The sequence below is a fragment of the Oncorhynchus gorbuscha genome, linkage group LG18 (genome assembly GCF_021184085.1).
Source record: "Oncorhynchus gorbuscha isolate QuinsamMale2020 ecotype Even-year linkage group LG18, OgorEven_v1.0, whole genome shotgun sequence".
Taxonomy (NCBI): Eukaryota; Metazoa; Chordata; class Actinopteri; order Salmoniformes; family Salmonidae; genus Oncorhynchus; species Oncorhynchus gorbuscha.
In genome coordinates, this window is record NC_060190.1 from 73,840,874 (window position 1) to 73,860,130 (window position 19,257).

General features: G+C 46.0%; 2 protein-coding genes across 4 annotated transcripts; one reads left to right on the top strand and one right to left on the bottom strand.

Annotated features, from left to right (window-relative positions):
• Positions 1-1,686: 1,686 nt before the first annotated feature.
• Positions 1,687-14,852, top strand: sp1 (sp1 transcription factor). 3 transcript variants are annotated; one of them, XM_046310208.1, is made up of 7 exons: positions 1,687-1,774; positions 2,453-2,529; positions 3,439-4,530; positions 5,278-5,485; positions 8,833-8,974; positions 9,458-9,648; positions 12,367-14,852. In XM_046310208.1, the coding sequence occupies exons 1-7, from the start codon at positions 1,768-1,770 to the stop codon at positions 12,672-12,674; spliced, it is 2,025 nt and encodes a 674-aa protein (XP_046166164.1). In that variant the 5' UTR covers positions 1,687-1,767; the 3' UTR covers positions 12,675-14,852. The 3 variants fall into 3 exon arrangements, with proteins under 3 accessions (XP_046166164.1, XP_046166165.1, XP_046166163.1); XM_046310209.1 differs by lacking the exon at positions 1,687-1,774 and adding an exon at positions 1,815-1,867; XM_046310207.1 differs by lacking the exon at positions 1,687-1,774 and adding an exon at positions 1,910-1,930.
• A 219-nt stretch (positions 14,853-15,071) lies between these two features.
• LOC124002637 (cell division cycle-associated protein 7-like) lies at positions 15,072-19,172 on the bottom strand. Its single transcript, XM_046310212.1, has 9 exons — positions 18,511-19,172; positions 18,290-18,412; positions 17,678-17,998; positions 17,467-17,559; positions 17,154-17,309; positions 16,788-16,931; positions 16,506-16,655; positions 15,759-15,895; positions 15,072-15,300 (listed from the first exon to the last, which is right to left on the bottom strand). Exons 1-9 carry the CDS (start codon positions 18,562-18,564, stop codon positions 15,270-15,272), a joined length of 1,209 nt encoding a protein of 402 aa, XP_046166168.1. The 5' UTR covers positions 18,565-19,172; the 3' UTR covers positions 15,072-15,269.
• Positions 19,173-19,257: the final 85 nt, after the last annotated feature.

The following is a 19,257-nucleotide window of genomic DNA, read 5'->3' on the forward strand; positions in this document are numbered from 1 at the left end:
CCTCACATGTGTGCTTCCTGAGTTCATGATGCAATGAACATCCCATCATGCTTAGGGTCATGTATAAAAATGCTCAGGCCATTCTTTTGGTTACCATGGCTATGCCTCCATAGGATGACAATGCCCCCATCCACAGGGCACGAGTGGTCACTGAATGGTTTGATGAGCATGACAACAATCGAAACCATATGCCAAGGCATCTCAGTCACCAGATCTCAACCCAATTGAAAACAATGTTTTCTAACTCCAAATAGATGGAATTTCTCATGGAAGAACTGTGTCACATCCCTCCAACAGAGTTCCAGACACTTGTAGAATCTATACCAAGGTGCATTGTAGCTGTTCTGACTGGTGTTTGTGTTTTCATTATTTTGGCAGTTACTTGTATAATAACAACACTATTTTAAAGATCTTCAAACCAGATTGAAGTATATTCTACTTGGGACCATGATCTTTCAAACGGTAGTCATATTTGTATTTATTATTTCATATTAAAATCAATTCCCTACAGTAGGGTTAGGCATAGATGCAGATGGGCTGTGATGGGATGCCAGGTGTTCTGTTAATAAACTTGGGAGGTTGGTTCTACAAAGAAAACATATGGTCGTTAAAACCTATTTATAACCTAAATATTATTGTCAATATCCACTGTGAGGATATCAAAAAAATGCTACTAAAAACAGCGTCTATGTGCTTCTGAATATCTTCAAGATGGGCTTGGAGAACAGTTGGGGATGTACCACTGAGCGATGGATTGGGGGTGGAGTGTGGACTGGAGGGGGGTGGCCCATTTCGATGGGAGGGCGGAGGGTGTGTGGCTGTCCAGCATTGGCAACTCCACACTCCATCCTAAGGGGACTGAAATGTTTACCCCGGCCACATGTGTTCCACGGACACCCCCTCACACGTAAAAACCCTCCCACCCACGACAAATCTCCTCCCAGCGCTATCAAAACGAGTCCCTCCACATTGAAGGGTCTCTCCACCCACCCCGGTCCCAGCCCTCCCCTTTGCACGTTCCCAAGCCCACAATGTTCATCCAGGCAGGGAGTGGCCAGCGAAAAAGTTTAGCCCCATCTGTTGCTGAGCGATTTCTAAACCTCCCTCCTGTAATTTGCATTATGTTGTAAAGGATGTACGAAACATTGTATGATGTATTTCGTTGTGAATGTGGCCTGTTTTTGTTACTGTTGGGCTCGTCAACAACAATTTATTTAGGTCATGTTTGTCAATGGCGCCTTTTCCGCCAAAAAAACACTAGTCAACGTAGCCGCTAAAAGGTACAACCTACCATTTGTTGACCCCACCCAAATACCCGCCCATGACCACATCCCCATTGGTCAACTCTGCCCATTTTAGAATAACTACAACTCTTGTTAGGTAGCGGTTAGTGTCACTCATACATGGGGTGCACTTGATTCAAGTTGCACGGTGTGGCATGCAGGCACTTCGGGAACAAGATTACAGTCGTTCCACAGGTTTAAAATAATAATAATAATAATTTAAGCGCAAATATACAAGCCGATGTAGCTCAGTTACTAAATCAAACTCACACTGCTCAACGTAGAAACCCCCCGGGAGGGAGATCTAAGTTATGAAAGAAAACAGCATTTTCATTGGCCCACAACAACACAAGTCGACATCTGATTGGATAAAAAAAAAATCTCCTCCTTTCTCCTTCGTAGCAGAATCAGCATGTTTGGTTGAAGAGCAAAAAGTTGATGTCAACCTAAAAGAAGCCCGAGAAACTCCTCCCGTCTCGAAATTATGAGTGGTAGGTGAACTTTTTTCTTATTCTCTCTTCTCCCCCCCCTTTTCAGAAGTAGCTACAGTAGTTTTGTAAAAGTCTATGAAGCTAACTTAATAGGCAGGTGATTGTTTATGAAGTAGATGATAAAAGCACAGGCAAATCTGAAAAAAATGTACCAAGGTCTCAAAACTCTTCAGCTCTAAATTCGATAACCCATTTTATTGAATCTTTAAGCTAACGTTAACGAGCTAATGGTTAGCCGGTCACTTCGGATGAAAAGTCGCATGAGATAGATTAGCTAGCTTTTGCTAACAACTAGTTAAGGTTGGAAAACAAATGTTAAACCTCTTGGAATATCATGTCGTTAGCTAGTCAGGCAGCTAACGTTAGTTAGCGGTTGTGTAATTAAGACTCCGCTAATCGTTGCCATGCTACGAGCTAGCTATTTAGCTACTTTCTTTAGCCAGTTAGCAGCTGTTTTTTGCGGTTGTTGTTTCTTTTTGTTTTGTTTGTTTGATGTTGAAAAACTTGCAGAACTTAGTTTGCTAGTTCGTGGTATTAGCAATGTTTTTATTTTATCCAATGAAAGTATCGTAGACGTGTCAGTTGTAATATCCTAGCTTGCTTTTGTTTTACTGGCAACTAATAGCAAGTAGTTAGCTACTGTTAGCAGCTAATCCATTTGCAACGTTACATTTACAGACCAACAGGATGAAATGGCCGCGATGGTGGAAAGCGGTGGAGGCTTCCTTCAAAAGCGAAACACAAATACCGGACAAGTATGCTCGCCAGTCAAATAACATTACACATTCCCAGATAACGTGCATTCAATGTATTCCTCTGATGTTTGCTAGAGACGTTACCCCCTTTGCTCCCCCCTCCTGACATGTAACGTTAACTAAAAGCTAGAAAAGTAGCCAAGCATGAGACATTTTATTTTATTTTATCTAAGCTAGCTATGGATAAATGCGTAGCTTAACTGTGGTCAGTGGTGGGAATGGGTTTTGATCAGTGTTGTTGATTTCTCACAAGCACATGTCACCGGGGTGGGGATATAGGCAGTCGTAGAGGTGGATGATCCCACACGGGGAGTTCCTGCCAGCCCCGTACAGCAGCTCGCACAGCCCATTTTGGCTGGCGTCGGAGGGGGTGGCTTCGGCTGAGTGAGCTAGTTTTATAGGGCAAGATAAAAGGTGTGGGTGGGTTGGGGGAGGGGAAGTTTAGCCCGCCGCTGCTCTTTAAAAAAAAATGTGATCCCACCCATTTGCTACTGGCTCTCCCCCCATTTCCTCTCCCGTGGCTTGCCCTCTCACTCATGCCTGCTGCAGCACATGCACTGGAATGCTGTGTGTACTGTCACATTTCACTGTAGGTGTGATGTTAAAACCATGGCAAATGTGACAAGAATTTTACATTATGTTAATTATTGTTTGTCTTTCACTGTGGTTTCATTTGTTTTAATTGAACTCTTTCAGACTAGATTTGGTTTCTCTTATGAACACCTTGAAAAGCAGATCACATTGTTATATCAAACAGAACCCCTTTGATAAAGTTTTGTGACGCTGTATCTTATTGATTAGATCCCCATTAGCTGTTGCACATGTAGGAGCTACTCTTCCTGTGAACAATGTGTTGAGTTTTGTATACTAGTAGCTTCACAACAAAAATCCAACTTTGTTTTTTTGCAGGACTCCCAGCAGCCCTCTCCTTTAGCTCTGTTAGCAGCGACCTGTAGTAGAATCGACACCCCAGGCGAGAGTGACTCCGGCTCCGAACAACAGTTAGACCTAAGCCAAGCCCAGCTGACCCAGACAGCCAATGGGAGCTGGCAGATCATCCCTGTCAGTCTTGGTAGCTCCAGTGGTTCCAACACCATCACCACCGACTCCACTGGCATGGTCATGACCGCGGGCGACTCGGGGAAGAACAGGGGGCAACAGGTGTTGACGTCGGTCTCCAGTGGGCACCAGGGACAGCAGCAGTATGTGCTGTCCTCGGCTCCTTCTCTACAGGGCCAGCAGGTCCTCACCATGTCTGGGGGCCAGGTTGTGTCCATGCCCAACATCCATTACCAGGTGATCCCTCAGTTCCAGACGGTGGATGGCCAGCATCTACAGTTTGCCCAGGCAGGGGTGCAGCAGGACCCTAATGCAGCTGGGGCAGGACAGTTCCAGCTAGTCTCCTCGCCTAACGGGGGTCAGCAGCTGGTTAGAACAGGGAGTGGAGGAAATATCCTAACCATGCCCGCCGGGGTCCTACAGCAAGCCATCCCCCTACAGAACCTAGGTCTGGGTAACAGCGTCCTGCAGAACAACCAGGGCCAGTTCCAGTTGGCTAATATGCCTGGTCTCCTAAATGGCAATATCACCCTCCTTCCGGTCAGTGCAGCTAGTGGGTCTGAAGGGGACGGAGGCTCTAACCAGCAGCTGATGCAGCAGGTAGTGTCAACCTCTGGCACGTACTATACCAACTCAACCACCACCACCACTCAGACAGGCACCTCTTATGGAGGCATGACACAGCAGACTCAGAGCACCAACGGCTTCCAGAATTCTGGCGGCGGGATCCCCATCCAGCCAGATAACAGAGATCAGCCGCAGCAGATCCTCATTCAACCCCAGCAGCTCATCCAAGGAGGGACCTCCCTGCAGACAATCTCAGCTGGGGGACAGGTGTTCGCGACCCCGACGCTTACCCAGGATGCCCTGCAGAACCTGCAAATTCAGACCCTCCCCAACACCTCTCCCATCCTGCTGAGGACCGTCGGGCTCAACGGACAGGTGAGCTAGAAGGAGTTCTACTCAAGATTTTTCAGAATGTATTTGTTGATTAGTGTTGGCGCCCTAGTTACAGGCTCTGGCTAGGTTATTATAAGATGATAACCAGTTCTTAGGTATAAACCCCTGGCCCTATAGCTTACATTTGTGATTTAGCACCTTTTCCCCTTACAGTAACGCCAACTAACTGAATGTTGCTCTGGCTGGAGTACCCCTGAAGTACCCCCTCTTGCAGTTTACCAGTAGGCCTATGGTCTCATGAGTCTTATCATAGTATCCCATGTGGATAGACTAGGTACCCTGGTTGTAGCCTGGTTGGGAACCACTGACTTAGACACTCCTGTCTTTTTCCTAATGATCAAATGTAACAATGATCTAATATAATAAATATAATAATATATGCCATTTAGCAGACGCTTTTATCCAAAGCGACTTACAGTCATGTGTGCATACATTCTACGTATGGATCTCTGTGCAGATGTATGATGTTTTAATTTCTGAATAGTTTGTGATGAAAAAACCCACTGATGCCAGAGAGAAAACAAAAGGGGAATGTAAACTCATCTTAGTCCAACATAATTTTTTTATTTTTTTATTTTACTAGGCAAGTCGGTTAAGAACAAATTCTTATTTTCAATGAAGGCCTCGGAACAGGCCGAATGGAAAATATAACTTAAATGTGTCCGTTCCTAATCGATCAATATGGACTTCCTCGATCTGCTAATCAATTCCTCTACCTCATCCCTCCAGGTGAGCTGGCAGACCCTCCAGCTGCAGAGCCCAGTGGGGACCCAGATCACCCTGGCCCCCATGCAGGGTCTCTCTCAGCTGGGCCAGGCCCAGGGAGGTACCATGCAACTCCCTGGCCTGCACACCATCAACCTCAACACACTGCAGAACTCTGGTTTACAGATGCACCAGCTACAAGGAGTCCCCATCACCATCTCTAACACAGCTGGTACGTGTTCTGCTCAGGACTGAATTAACACTTATCCTATTGAATTTCAATTAGTCTTTTACTAACAGCCCATAGAAACGCATTGAGTAACTCATTCATAAATGAAACAAAGGACTGCTATAAATAAAGGTAATTTTTTTATATATATATTTTTTTACCTTTATTTAACCAGGCAAGTCAGTTAAAATATATGTGTGTGTGTGTGTGTGTGTGTGTGTGTGTGTGTGTGTGTGTGTGTGTGTGTGTGTGTGTGTGTGTGTGTGTGTGTAACCCCTTATTTTTGGGAGGGGTCACCAAATTACCTCCATACTACTTTTTTACGAGTCCTTCAGACGAGTCTCGTGACACTTGTGTAGGTCGTAGCGCAAGATGGAGAACGCCATCATGTTCGCGAGAGTCTCTTTCCATCGATTGGTCAAAATAGTTTTCGCAGCCAACCCGTTCAGACGCGGAAGGCCGACCTAGACGGATACGGTGGATTGAGACGCAGCCCATATAACTGACCGATTTTTGCTGGAGTTTAAAAAAAAATATATATATATTTTTAATGTTACTTCGCTTGATGCACGGGTGGTCACAGTTGTAGACTTACCCATATCCGCACTTTAATTGATGTAATCAGATTAAAGGTTTTCATTCAGTCGGTTTTGAATGATTTGATGTCAACAAATGTAGCTTGATGCCTGGAATGCGAAAGTAAGTGTAAAGTAAGCCAACTGGTTTGCCTTGTTCACGCTACATGGTGCTAGTATCTACATGGTGCTAGTATCTACATGGTGCTAGTATCTACATGGTGCTAGTATCTACATGGTGCTAGTATCTACATGGTGCTAGTATCTACATGGTGCTAGTATCTACATGGTGCTAGTATCTACATGGTGCTAGTATCTACATGGGGCTAGTATCTACATGGGGCTAGTATCTACATGGGGCTAGTATCTACATGGTGCTAGTATCTACATGGGGCTAGTATCTACATGGGGCTAGTATCTACATGGGGCTAGTATCTACATGGGGCTAGTATCTACATGGGGCTAGTATCTACATGGGGCTAGTCAAATCAAATCAAATTTATTTATATAGCCCTTCGTACATCAGCTGATATCTCAAAGTGCTGTACAGAAACCCAGCCTAAAACCCCAAACAGCAAACAATGCAGGTGTAAAAGCACGGTGGCTAGGAAAAACTCCCTAGAAAGGCCAAAACCTAGGAAGAAACCTAGAGAGGAACCGGGCTATGTGGGGTGGCCAGTCCTCTTCTGGCTGTGCCGGGTAGAGATTATAACAGAACATGACCAAGATGTTCAAATTTTCATAAATGACCAGCATGGTCAAATAATAATAAGGCAGAACAGTTGAAACTGGAGCAGCAGCACAGTCAGGTGGACTGGGGACAGCAAGGAGCCATCATGTCAGGTAGTCCTGGGGCACGGTCCTAGGGCTCAGGTCCTCCGAGAGAGAGAAAGAAAGAAAGAGAGAATTAGAGAGAGCATATGTGGGGTGGCCAGTCCTCTTCTGGCTGTGCCGGGTGGAGATTATAACAGAACGTGGCCAAGATGTTCAAATGTTCATAAATGACCAGCATGGTTGAATAATAGTAAGGCAGAACAGTTGAAACTGGAGCAGGAGCATGGCCAGGTGGACTGGGGACAGCAAGGAGTCCTCATGTCAGGTAGTCCTGAGACATGGTCCTAGGGCCCAGGCCAGTTGAAACTGGAGCAGCAGCATGGCCAGGTGGACTGGGGACAGCAAGGAGTCATCATGTCAGGTAGTCCTGGGGCATGGTCCTAGGGCTCAGGTCCTCCGAGAGAGAGAAAGAAAGAGAGAAGGAGAGAATTAGAGAACGCACACTTAGATTCACACAGGACACCTGAATAGGACAGGAGAAGTACTCCAGATAAACAAACTGACCCCAGCCCCCCGACACATAAACTACTGCAGCATAAATACTGGAGGCTGAGACAGGAGGGGTCAGGAGACACTGTGGCCCCATCCGAGGACACCCCCGGACAGGGCCAAACAGGGCCAAAACAGGGCTAGTATCTACATGGGGCTAGTATCTACATGGGGCTAGTATCTACATGGGGCTAGTATCTACATGGGGCTAGTATCTACATGGGGCTAGTATCTACATGGGGCTAGTATCTACATGGGGCTAGTATCTACATGGGGCTAGTATCTACATGGTGTGTGTGTTCAGAGTAACAGACGGGCATTGACTAAGCATTTCCTTTACTCCTCCGTGGGTCAGTGACAATCCGCTAGTGAGAGGTTTGTCTGGTTGGCTCGTGAGAGGTTTGTCTGGTTGGCTCGTGAGAGGTTTGTCTGGTTGGCTCGTGAGAGGTTTGTCTGGTTGGCTCGTGAGAGGTTTGTCTGGTTGGCTCGTGAGAGGTTTGTCTGGTTGGCTCGTGAGAGGTTTGTCTGGTTGGCTCGTGAGAGGTTTGTCTGGTTGGCTCGTGAGAGGTTTGTCTGGTTGGCTCGTGAGAGGTTTGTCTGGTTGGCTCGTGAGAGGTTTGTCTGGTTGGCTCGTGAGAGGTTTGTCTGGTTGGCTCGTGAGAGGTTTGTCTGGTTGGCTCGTGAGAGGTTTGTCTGGTTGGCTCGTGAGAGGTTTGTCTGGTTGGCTCGTGAGAGGTTTGTCTGGTTGGCTCGTGAGAGGTTTGTCTGGTTGGCTCGTGAGAGGTTTGTCTGGTTGGCTCGTGAGAGGTTTGTCTGGTTGGCTCGTGAGAGGTTTGTCTGGTCGGGCAGTCCGTTGGAGTAGATGAGGGGGTGTAACCACCCCACCCACCCTGTCAGTGTCTTATCCGGGCCCCCACAGACAGACAAACGTCATGTGGTCCAAGTTTGCCCTGTTCCTACCAGCATTTACATTTTATGGCTTGGCTATAGTTTTTCTGTCCTGAAATTAGACATGAAATTCAACATGGATTTCCCCAATGCCTCAACCTGACCATACTGGTTGGACTTGTAATTGTAATTTGGGTAGGTAGGATAATAAGATGTTTAAACTGGTTTAGTCTCCACAGTACAATGGCAGAATAATTAATCACATGCTATTGTATTTGGTCTGTTGACTGTCATGAGGTTCTCTTTATGCGAAGCAGTTCTCTTTATGCGAAGCAGTTTTCTGCACCCGCTAGGACATCTACTAAACTGTGTACGTGACCAATAAATGTTGATTTTACTTGAAGGTTATTTTGTATCTGTAATGCCCAATGGCTCTAGATACACACCTAAAACAATTGATTCGTCGCAGTAAGCTTTCATGGACGGGAAGGCCAATGATGTTTAAACGCTGAATATACTGTAGGTTTATTGTAATGGCTGAAGTTCCTGTTTATTCCTCCACAGGAGACCAGGGTTTGCAGGCAGGGGGAGACAGTCTGGATGACGGCACAGTCATGGAGGAGGGAGACACGTCCCCTCAGCCTCAGAACCGCCGGACACGCAGGGAAGCCTGCACCTGTCCCTTCTGCAAGGACGGAGAGGCGAGGTACCTAACATCTGAGTCTGTCAACACTATTGCATTATCGGGGAAACGCCAAGAGCTGGGTCAAATGTTTGTTTTTATCACCTGGAAGCCTTTCTCTTGATTTTACGATGATGTAGCCAGGAACCAGGTTGGTTATGTGGGTTTATAACCGGGTTTCAGGAAGAACCACTGACACTATTGCTTATGACTCGTATGCACATACTTCTGTCTTGATCCTATTGGTCCCAACGTAACAATGACCTCTGTGCAGATTAGATTTTGATTTAGGAGTAATCCTGGTGAATAAAAAAATGCTGATGCCAGAGAGAGGGGGAAAAGAATAACAATGCAAGCTAATCGGAGAGACCGGGTGGGAAGTATATATGAGTGGCATGATATGTGAAGACTGGGGGCAATATTTCTGAAACCGCAGAAAAAGGTTGGTGGCACACATCTAATAGCCTAACAGTAAAATGACTGTCAATTCCCCCTTTTCCTGTTCAGAGATCCCAATAAGAAGAAGCAGCATATCTGTCACATGCCAGGTTGTGGGAAGGTGTACGGTAAGACATCTCACCTGAGAGCTCACCTTCGCTGGCACACTGGAGAACGACCCTTCGTCTGCGGCTGGTCCTTCTGTGGGAAGAAATTCACTCGCTCAGACGAACTGCAACGCCACAAGAGGACACACACAGGTGAGACGGCCAAGCCGATTTTTAAATGGCATCTTTATTAATATGTTATAACAGAGACTATGGTTGGTTGTTTTAGCGACAAAACCGGCGCGCACAACTATGGAGCAAAACAGACTGGGTCGGCAACATGTAAATCGAAAGATTTAATCTCCCATGTTCATTGAAAACATAAATCAAGTTGCACAATGAGCACTTTTCTCTCTAATGAGTTGTTACAGTTGTTGGCTAGCTAGCTAATGTCAGCTGTGACGTCCATCAGAATGCCTCATAACAAGACATGGTATCGAGAACAAGGTCAAACTAGCTGAAATCGGTCACTAAGGATCCCCCATATGGCAGTTTCTTGTCATTGTTGCTCGCGATCTGACCATCCAGAATCACAGCACATGGCCTCCTGGCCCATTTGAAGAGCCCGCGTCATTGTCAGCTAACCAGTCTATGGAAGTTGTCAATTTAGCTCTCCCCGTACCCAGCCTCACCACACAGAGCTGGAGGTGGTGTTGTGAATGTCCCCCTACCCAGCCTCACCACACAGAGCTGGAGGTGGTGTTGTGTCCCCGTACCCAGCCTCACCACACAGAGCTGGAGGTGGTGTTGTGTCCCCCTACCCAGCCTCACCACACAGAGCTGGAGGTGGTGTTGTGTCCCCGTACCCAGCCTCACCACACAGAGCTGGAGGTGGTGTTGTGTCCCCCTACCCAGCCTCACCACACAGAGCTGGAGGTGGTGTTGTGTCCCCGTACCCAGCCTCACCACACAAACAGAGCTGGAGGTGGTGTTGTGTCCCCGTACCCAGCCTCACCACACAGAGCTGGAGGTGGTGTTGTGAATGTCCCCCTACCCAGCCTCACCACACAGAGCTGGAGGTGGTGTTGTGTCCCCGTACCCAGTCTCACCACACAAACAGAGCTGGAGGTGGTGTTGTGTCCCCGTACCCAGCCTCACCACACAGAACTGGAGGTGGTGTTGTGTCCCCGTACCCAGCCTCATCACACAAACAGAGCTGGAGGTGGTGTTGTGTCCCCGTACCCAGTCTCACCACACAAACAGAGCTGGAGGTGGTGTTGTGTCCCCGTACCCAGTCTCACCACACAAACAGAGCTGGAGGTGGTGTTGTGTCCCCGTACCCAGCCTCATCACACAAACAGAGCTGGAGGTGGTGTTGTGTCCCCGTACCCAGTCTCACCACACAAACAGAGCTGGAGGTGGTGTTGTGTCCCCGTACCCAGCCTCACCACACAGAGCTGGAGGTGGTGTTGTGAATGTCCCCCTACCCAGCCTCACCACACAGAGCTGGAGGTGGTGTTGTGTCCCCGTACCCAGTCTCACCACACAAACAGAGCTGGAGGTGGTGTTGTGTCCCCGTACCCAGCCTCACCACACAGAACTGGAGGTGGTGTTGTGTCCCCGTACCCAGCCTCATCACACAAACAGAGCTGGAGGTGGTGTTGTGTCCCCGTACCCAGTCTCACCACACAAACAGAGCTGGAGGTGGTGTTGTGTCCCCGTACCCAGCCTCATCACACAAACAGAGCTGGAGGTGGTGTTGTGTCCCCGTACCCAGTCTCACCACACAAACAGAGCTGGAGGTGGTGTTGTGTCCCCGTACCCAGCCTCACCACACAGAGCTGGAGGTGGTGTTGTGTCCCCGTACCCAGCCTCATCACACAAACAGAGCTGGAGGTGGTGTTGTGTCCCCGTACCCAGCCTCACCACACAAACAGAGCTGGAGGTGGTGTTGTGTCCCCGTACCCAGCCTCATCACACAAACAGAGCTGGAGGTGGTGTTGTGTCCCCGTACCCAGCCTCATCACACAAACAGAGCTGGAGGTGGTGTTGTGTCCCCGTACCCAGCCTCATCACACAAACAGAGCTGGAGGTGGTGTTGTGTCCCCTACCCAGCCTCATCACACAGAGGTGGTGTTGTGTCCCCGTACCCAGCCTCACCACACAGAGCTGGAGGTGGTGTTGTGTCCCCGTACCCAGCCTCATCACACAAACAGAGCTGGAGGTGGTGTTGTGTCCCCGTACCCAGCCTCACCACACAGAGCTGGAGGTGGTGTTGTGTCCCCGTACACAGCCTCACCACACAGAGCTGGAGGTGGTGTTGTGTCCCCGTACCCAGCCTCACCACACAGAGCTGGAGGTGGTGTTGTGAATGTCCCCGGTCTAGAGTGGTGAGTTGTAGATCGGCGCCATTTCTATGCTTCTTGTTTTTGTACACGAGCTTCAAACAGCTGGAAAATATATTTCAGAGGTTTAGTTCAACTGATTCTCTACATTATACTTGTTTTTTGTCAAACAAACTGAAATTAGGCTCGCTAGCCAGGAAATAATGGAGTGATATCTGCATAGTGCATCTCTGTGGTTGTTGCCGGTCACTGCTGACCTTGTGATGACTGGACGAGGAACAACTCTGGGGCCCTAGTTACAACCTCTGACTAGGTTATTATATGGTGATAACCAGGTCTCGGGAATAACCTTTGACCCTATTGCGTAATGATTTACCATTTCAGTCATTTACAGACACTTCTGTCTTTCTCCTATTGGTCCCAACATAACACTGACCTCTGTGCAGATTAGGTATGTTTTTTTCTTTCTGAATAATCATGATGAAAGAAACCACTGATGCCAGACATTTGTTCTGTTTTTAAGGAGACATTTCTCCGGGTTACAAGAATAATCACTACTAACCTGTAACCTCTTCATGCCATCTAGGTGAGAAGAAGTTCACGTGTACAGAGTGTCCAAAGCGCTTCATGCGCAGCGACCACCTCTCCAAACACCTCAAGACCCACCTCAACAAGAAAGGAACCACTGGTGGCGTTGTGACCTCCGATAACTCCGCCCCTCAGTCGGGTGGAGGCGGAGCCACAGATGGCGGGGCTGGGGGTGTGGTCAATGACCAACACGCCCTCATTGCCATGGAGACACTGTCGCCCGAGGGCATCGCCCGATTGGCCAGCAGCGGCATCAACGTGATGCAGGTGGCTGACCTGCATTCCATCAACAGTAATGGATATTGATTACTGATTGGTTGATTGGATGTGGGGATCAGGACGGTAGTGGAGCAGCGGACATTGATCTATAAGGGCTATATGTGTCTAGATTATATACAGTAAAACTAAGGGCTAATAATGGGAGGGGAGAGCTCTTGTTTAGATATTTTTGAAAGCTGAGACAGGATCCAGGGAGTCCCTTCAGATACAGTGCTATGGCGTATTTCCATGACCTTACCCATTTCATTGGCTGTGAGTCGGGTTGAGAGCAGTCTAGATGTTAGTTACCTAGATCTGATCGATAATGGAAGGGCATGAATGGTACTACTACAGTGGTTGTCCTAGTAACACATTCACAAAGGCACCTTCTCTGGAACACAATACAAATCCATCACTTCCAATCTCTATTTGTACATAATGCAGAAACGCACTACTCGGAGTCCCCTCCCCATGGCTCGGAGCCACACCCCCTCTCAGGTCTCTTGTCCAACCCCCCTCTGTCTGGGTATAGTACAGTATACACCAGGGATATCTTCAGTACTCCACTGTACTAGCTGGTTGAGTGGGTTGGGCCTTCGCCTGGTCTCTCACACCTTCTCTTGCCCGGTATCACCGTTGGTTCTTTCTCATTGGAGGCCAGTGTGTATGGGGGAGGGGCTCACCGTTATTTGGTCACTAGTGACTTCTGGGGCCTGTTCAGGAGGATGTAACGTTACACAACGTTCAGATGGTGTAGAAAAAGGGAATCGGCTCTTGTTTTTTTTCTATTTGTATCTGCAGCGTTTGGCATGTTTCATGTCCCTGAATCCAGCCCAGACCCAGGAGCATTAATCAGCAGGGAGGGGGGACACAATCACCTACATGGGGTCCTGGTCAAAAGTAGTGTACTAAACAGGGACAGAAATCTAAAATCGTCATGAAATATCTCCTTGTTGTTTGCCTTTTTATATGATTATTATATAGGTACACATTCAAGCCATCATGCTTTGATACGTTTATCATAGCAAAAAAAAAGAACATTTGGGATAAGTCTTTTTGTATGTACATATGTTTTCTTTTCTCTTTCGTGTAAAGCTACGGAAATTCTTAGCATAGGAAGGATCAACTGAACTTTATGGTTGCAAGAGATTGCCTTTCTGTTGTGAGTCTCTCATACACAATCAATCTTAAACTTCTATTCTAAACTTTTATATAAATGTAGATTTTGTTTAAACTATTTCAAAAAGTGTTCTGTCTATAGAATGAACTATGTATGTATTCAATACAGTCCAGTCCCAGTACATATGATTTACTTATGGTATAGTTGTCCATTTGCTTCATACTCAAGTTCTTTCTGATGCATTTGGATAACAAATTCTTCCTAGACAACTTTAACCCTATTTTTTTACATCTTATTTCCAAATAATGCAAAAAAAATAATTTCAGCTAAAACCAAAAATCCATATTCTGTTTTAAGAGAACTTGTGAAATGGAATGTTTCGTCATCAGTTCTAGACAGTCAATATAACCTGGCTCTGGACCTGGTTGTATTACAGCTTAGGTTTCTGTATTATGGTTGCAAAAGAACCGGTAACATTCCTAGGTTAATGAAATCTTTAGGTATTCCTGCTTAAGCAATCCCTTTTCTGGGAATTTCACTTCTGGGAAAACCACATTTATACAACCCTATTTCTGTAACAGCATTGGCCTGCATGTTTTGGAAGAAAGTACTGATTTATTACGTAAGAACAGCATCATTAGGTTTTCTCAAACAGAAAGCCAGGGTCGATCAAACGTTAAGATTGACCTCGTCACTATTTTTATCCAGTCAGTTTCAGTAGTGTGGTCAGTCAGATGTATTGCAGAAGACTGACTAGCCGGGGTTCTTAATGTGCATCAAGTGGCGCCCTATTCCCTATGTAGTACTATGGGACCTGGTCAATAGTAGTGCACTAAAGGGAGTAGGATGCCATTTTGGATACACATTTGAAGAGGGTTAAGTACTTAACTCCCTATTGACTTGATGTCCACTTCGAGCTTGATCAACTACAAGTTGTGGGAAATGTATTTGGATGCATTGTTTCAGTATTTGATTTGTACTCCTATCCTTGCAATTTAGTTCAGACAAGTGCCCTTACTGTTTTTATTTCATTTAAAAAGGGAGGTTTTTTTTGTTGAATGTTATTACTACAAATGCCAACAGCTGGATTAAAAATTATGAATACAGAATGTGTGATCTGTTCTTTTTAGATTGATGATCCTATTGACTGAGTTGGTCGAGCATGGCACTTGCAACGCCAGGATTGTGGGTTTGATGCCCGCTGGGGCCCAACCACACGTGACTAAATTGCTTTGGATAAGTGTCTGCTAAATGGCATATTCTTTAAATCTGACATCATGTCCACCCCTTTAGCATCTCAGACTGGTGTTGTGACTCGTCCTTAGTAAAGTGAACAAAAAATCATTTATTTGAAAAAAATCTGATTAAAATCAACATTCATATCAACAACAGCAATAGAAACCATGTTATAGAACATAAACCTCATCTGGATTAGGTGCCAAACTTCTGTATTCCCGGACCAGTGATTTGCAACTGCTCCCCCTGGTGGTCAGATAAGGACATTGAGGCTCCCATTCAGATCCTCAGTCCTCATTTGTCAGTTTACTGTGAAGACTAGAAAAAAATACAATAATAATAATAATAAATGCCATTTAGCAGACGCTTTTATCCAAAGCGACTTACAGTCATGTACAATGTTATAATTGCAATACGAGGGAAGAAAAACCCTTGCTATTCAAAACTACAAGTGCACTAAAGTAGAGTGCAAGAGGATGAATTTCAGGGGCCATGTATGAAAATGATCCTAGATCAGCACTCGGAAGCTAGATGCACATGGCCCGACCTGAGGTAAGAGTGGACAGAAGCCCTGGTATTTTTTTTAAACAAGGTCTTATTCTTTACAATGACAGCCTGACGCTGGGCCAATTTTGCAATGCCATATGGGACTTCCGATCATGGCCGGTTGTGATACAGCCCGGGATCATACCCCGGCCGGGTCTGTAGTGACGCCTCATGCTGCGCCACTCAGGATCCTGAGCCAGAGAGAGTAAGGGTTCGGGGGTAGAGCTGACCTGCTGAGGTAAGAGTGGACATCAGAGAAGCCTTGGAACTGAGCCAGAGGGAACAGGATTCCAGTTGGGCAGCGTCCGTCTCTGGCACGGCAGAAACTGCAGTTACATATGCCTCGACACGGTGGACACCGCCAGTCCTGCAGCAGGGGACAACAAGAAAAATAAATACATTCTAACTTCCAAGACTTTCATAACCTCCTAGAGAGAGTGTCTGAATGACTCATATACCCAATGCACCTGCAATAGGCTCTTGAGTTCTTGCAAGCAGCTAGGCTCTAAAAGTTCATTTATTTTATTCATTTATTTGACCTTTATTTAACCAGGCAAGTCAGTTTGACAAATTCTTATTTTCAATGACGGCCTAGGAACAGTGGGTTAACTGCCTGTTCAGGGGCAGAACGACAGATTTGTACCTTGTCAGCTCTAACCACTAGGCTACCACTAGGCTACCCTGCTGCCCCTGCTGCCCCATGCTACCAGGTGGATAGTTAACGTAGCCATGAACGCTGTAGGCTACTACCCACTAAACTACTTTCTACGAGCAAGGAGACAAAATACTTTTTAAAAATATTGATGAATCATTAGTGCTTTTTTTTTCTTCACACAACAGCTGAACCAAGCCAGGCCACATCAGGCGTTAACTGTGCTGGCCTGGTTATGCAACTGTGAGAAAATAAAATAAGAGCCAGCACAGTAAGATTTTGGTTGACATGAAAAGGGTATAAAGACAAGTGATGGAGTTCCTACCGGGTCGAGCAGGGCTTTCCTGACATCCTCTCCATATCTGTTCCTCAGACACGGGCCACAGAACTGTCCCACTATACCACGACACTCCTCATTACGGCAACACGTTTTGGTGTCGGTAGTCTTTTGACGACACTGGTGACATGTTGAGCCCTGAGAATCAGACAGACGTCAAATCAACAAGAGACGGCAAAAATACATTTTTGATGCAAATTGGTCAACCAAAATTGTATTGTATTGTGCATAAGACAATACCCCTTCGACTTTGGTGAGACCTAAACTTACTGTGGCTCTGTTGTACACCTTCTCTGTCGTGTGGTCTGCCACCAGCAGTAGCACATCCTCAGTGATCTCCTCCACAGGTCTTATTTTGTGAGGTTTGGCCTGTTTGGGACGCGGAGCACGCCTCTGCCTCGGATCACCACGTACCTGGAACAGGGACCGCTCGTTGATAAATCTATTACCAGAACAAATCTCTATACATCACAAGCTACATTTCATACTATGTGAATCTAGAGGTTATTTTACCGTACTGGGGACACACAAAGCCAAACTTAACCAAGAAATACTGAGCTAGCGTGGTTACGGCATCCACCCTCGGTGCAGCACAGTTTGGGTTGGTATGATCGCGTCAAAAGGGTATTTGTTAACCTCCAATAGTTCCTCCTCCAGACTGAGCTCCAGCGCTCTCTCCTCCTGGTGGGCCTCCAAGCTCTCAGCCCCCCCCATGGAGCGGGTCCGTCTCTGGGAGGATCTGTTAGGGCTCGTCCTGGACTTCCCAACTGCGCCCTTGGAGCGGGGCGCTCGCTGCAGGGGAAATAGGAAGAGATCAAGGAGCAATGAAGCTGCACTAGCCAATAGAAAAGCTGAAGAAACCTGCGCTGGCCAATAGAAAAGGCTCTAGGGACTTGAATATATTGAACATGCCCATCCATGGTGAGCAAGAAACATGGAATCAACTCACAGAGACTTTCTCCTTTTTAACATTTCCTTCTTTGTGACTCTTCAGCAGGGCAGCTCCTGGCATCTTATGCAGGTCTGCTATCAACTGAGCCAACTGCAGGAGACGGAGTTAAAACAAGGCATACACAGCATTAGTTGTACAGATAAACGTGACGTTATTTGATTGTCACCTCTCGGGAGTGTGTGGTAATTTTACCAAATGGCACGTTTACCATAGCTTTGTTAGCCTTGACGTTCTGGGCCCTCTTGGCCAGAAAAGATCCAGACTGTGCTAGATCAGCCTCAGAATCAGAACCTGACTGTTGTTTAACAGGCTGTGTTGCTTCAGTCACCAGCTTCTCTTCAACTTCAAATCTGACTGTTCCCTTCTCAGCCGCCATCTTCCTCTCCTCTTCTTCTTCTTCTTCACTGGAGTGAGGAGTTGGTGTGGCTAGTTTACGGGGGCGCAGTACCACCCGTAATGTGAAGCGATGGGGTACAGGCTGTTTTATGGGGCTGCCTTTGAGATCCACTGGATTGCCACTGTCTGAACTCTGGTGGAAAGACGGGGTAGATAGATGAAGTAAGAAACACAGTTGACAACCACAATCTACCTGAATATTATCACGGTTTTGACAACCATATAGAACCACTGAATGAGAACAAGGTCCATACAAATCTGATTCCCTCCAAACAGTACATTTTGAAATGAGGCCTATTATTAAAGTAACTCGCTGTGGGTATAAATTAGGATTTTACAAGACCCGATTAAATAGCATAAACTCGTTGACTGGATAATTTGTAAACAGGTGCAAAATAAATGCACAAAATTACACATAGCAAACCTTGTTATCACATAGATCACTTTCACAGTCGGAAAACCCATAGAACGTTCTGTAATTTTCCGAATCTTCTGTGAAAATCTCGGCGAGTTTATTGGAGAGCAAAGATAATCCCAAAACACCAGTCTAGAAGTGGGACAGAAAACAATTCAACAGATTGACTAGTTCAGTTAAACATTGCAACTAGAATCTATTTAGAGCAAAAGAAGACGAAACAAAGTTACTTTGTCCATTTTGTCAATTGCGTTTGATTTCTTGTCAAAGGCAGCACTGAGCATCTTGGCTGTGTAGACTATTGATCAGCCTAGCAAGGTAGCCTATCCAATTATTCAAATGAATCTTAATCAGGGTCGTGTTTATTAGGCACCAAACGGAAGAAAACGAACTGAAACAGAGAGGAACTACCTAGCATCCAATAAAAAATAGGTTAATGTTTGTTTTCCGTTGCTAAATATTTTCCGTTGCATGCTTTAATGAACATGACCCAATATTCATTCCACATGTTAAAATCACTGGGAACGCGGTTATATCCGAAGTCTTAGCGTTCCGAACAACTGGGAACTCGGGGAGAAAAAACGAGCTCCGAGACCGTATTTACTTTATGTCAGGGACCATAAACTAAATATCGTTCCTTTAACATATCATATTGATGATGATTTGGAATGGGACAATTTTACTTTAACCTACTTATTTTCAACAGTACAGTCAAAAATATATTTATAACTTAACCCAAGATAGTTCATCTGTGTCGTTTTCAGTGGGAGAAAATGAAGCATAGTGGGCAGAACAAGCAAGGAAGTGGGCAGAGCCAAGCACGAGCTAGCGAGATCCTATTGGCACGTTGTAACATTTATTTGCATATTTCCGTTAGGGAACGCCTCCTCTGTGAAGTGCGCGTGTGCAGAATCTCATTTAGACCTTGTACTTCTTCTGAACAGCGCCCTTTTTTTTATAAAAAAAAAAAAACTTTG

Coding starts and splice junctions, on each gene's coding strand:
- sp1 (XM_046310207.1), top strand. Junction 4,531..5,277: donor CCGTCGGGCTCAACGGACAG/GTGAGCTAGAAG, acceptor TCATCCCTCCAG/GTGAGCTGGCAGACCCTCCA. Junction 5,486..8,832: donor CACCATCTCTAACACAGCTG/GTACGTGTTCTG, acceptor ATTCCTCCACAG/GAGACCAGGGTTTGCAGGCA.
- LOC124002637 (XM_046310212.1), bottom strand. CDS start 18,564: ATGCTCAGTGCTGCCTTTGACAAGAAATCAAACGCAATTGACAAAATG. Junction 17,310..17,466: donor TTAAAAAGGAGAAAGTCTCT/GTGAGTTGATTC, acceptor TTTCCCCTGCAG/CGAGCGCCCCGCTCCAAGGG. Junction 15,896..16,505: donor GGAAAGCCCTGCTCGACCCG/GTAGGAACTCCA, acceptor CCCCTGCTGCAG/GACTGGCGGTGTCCACCGTG.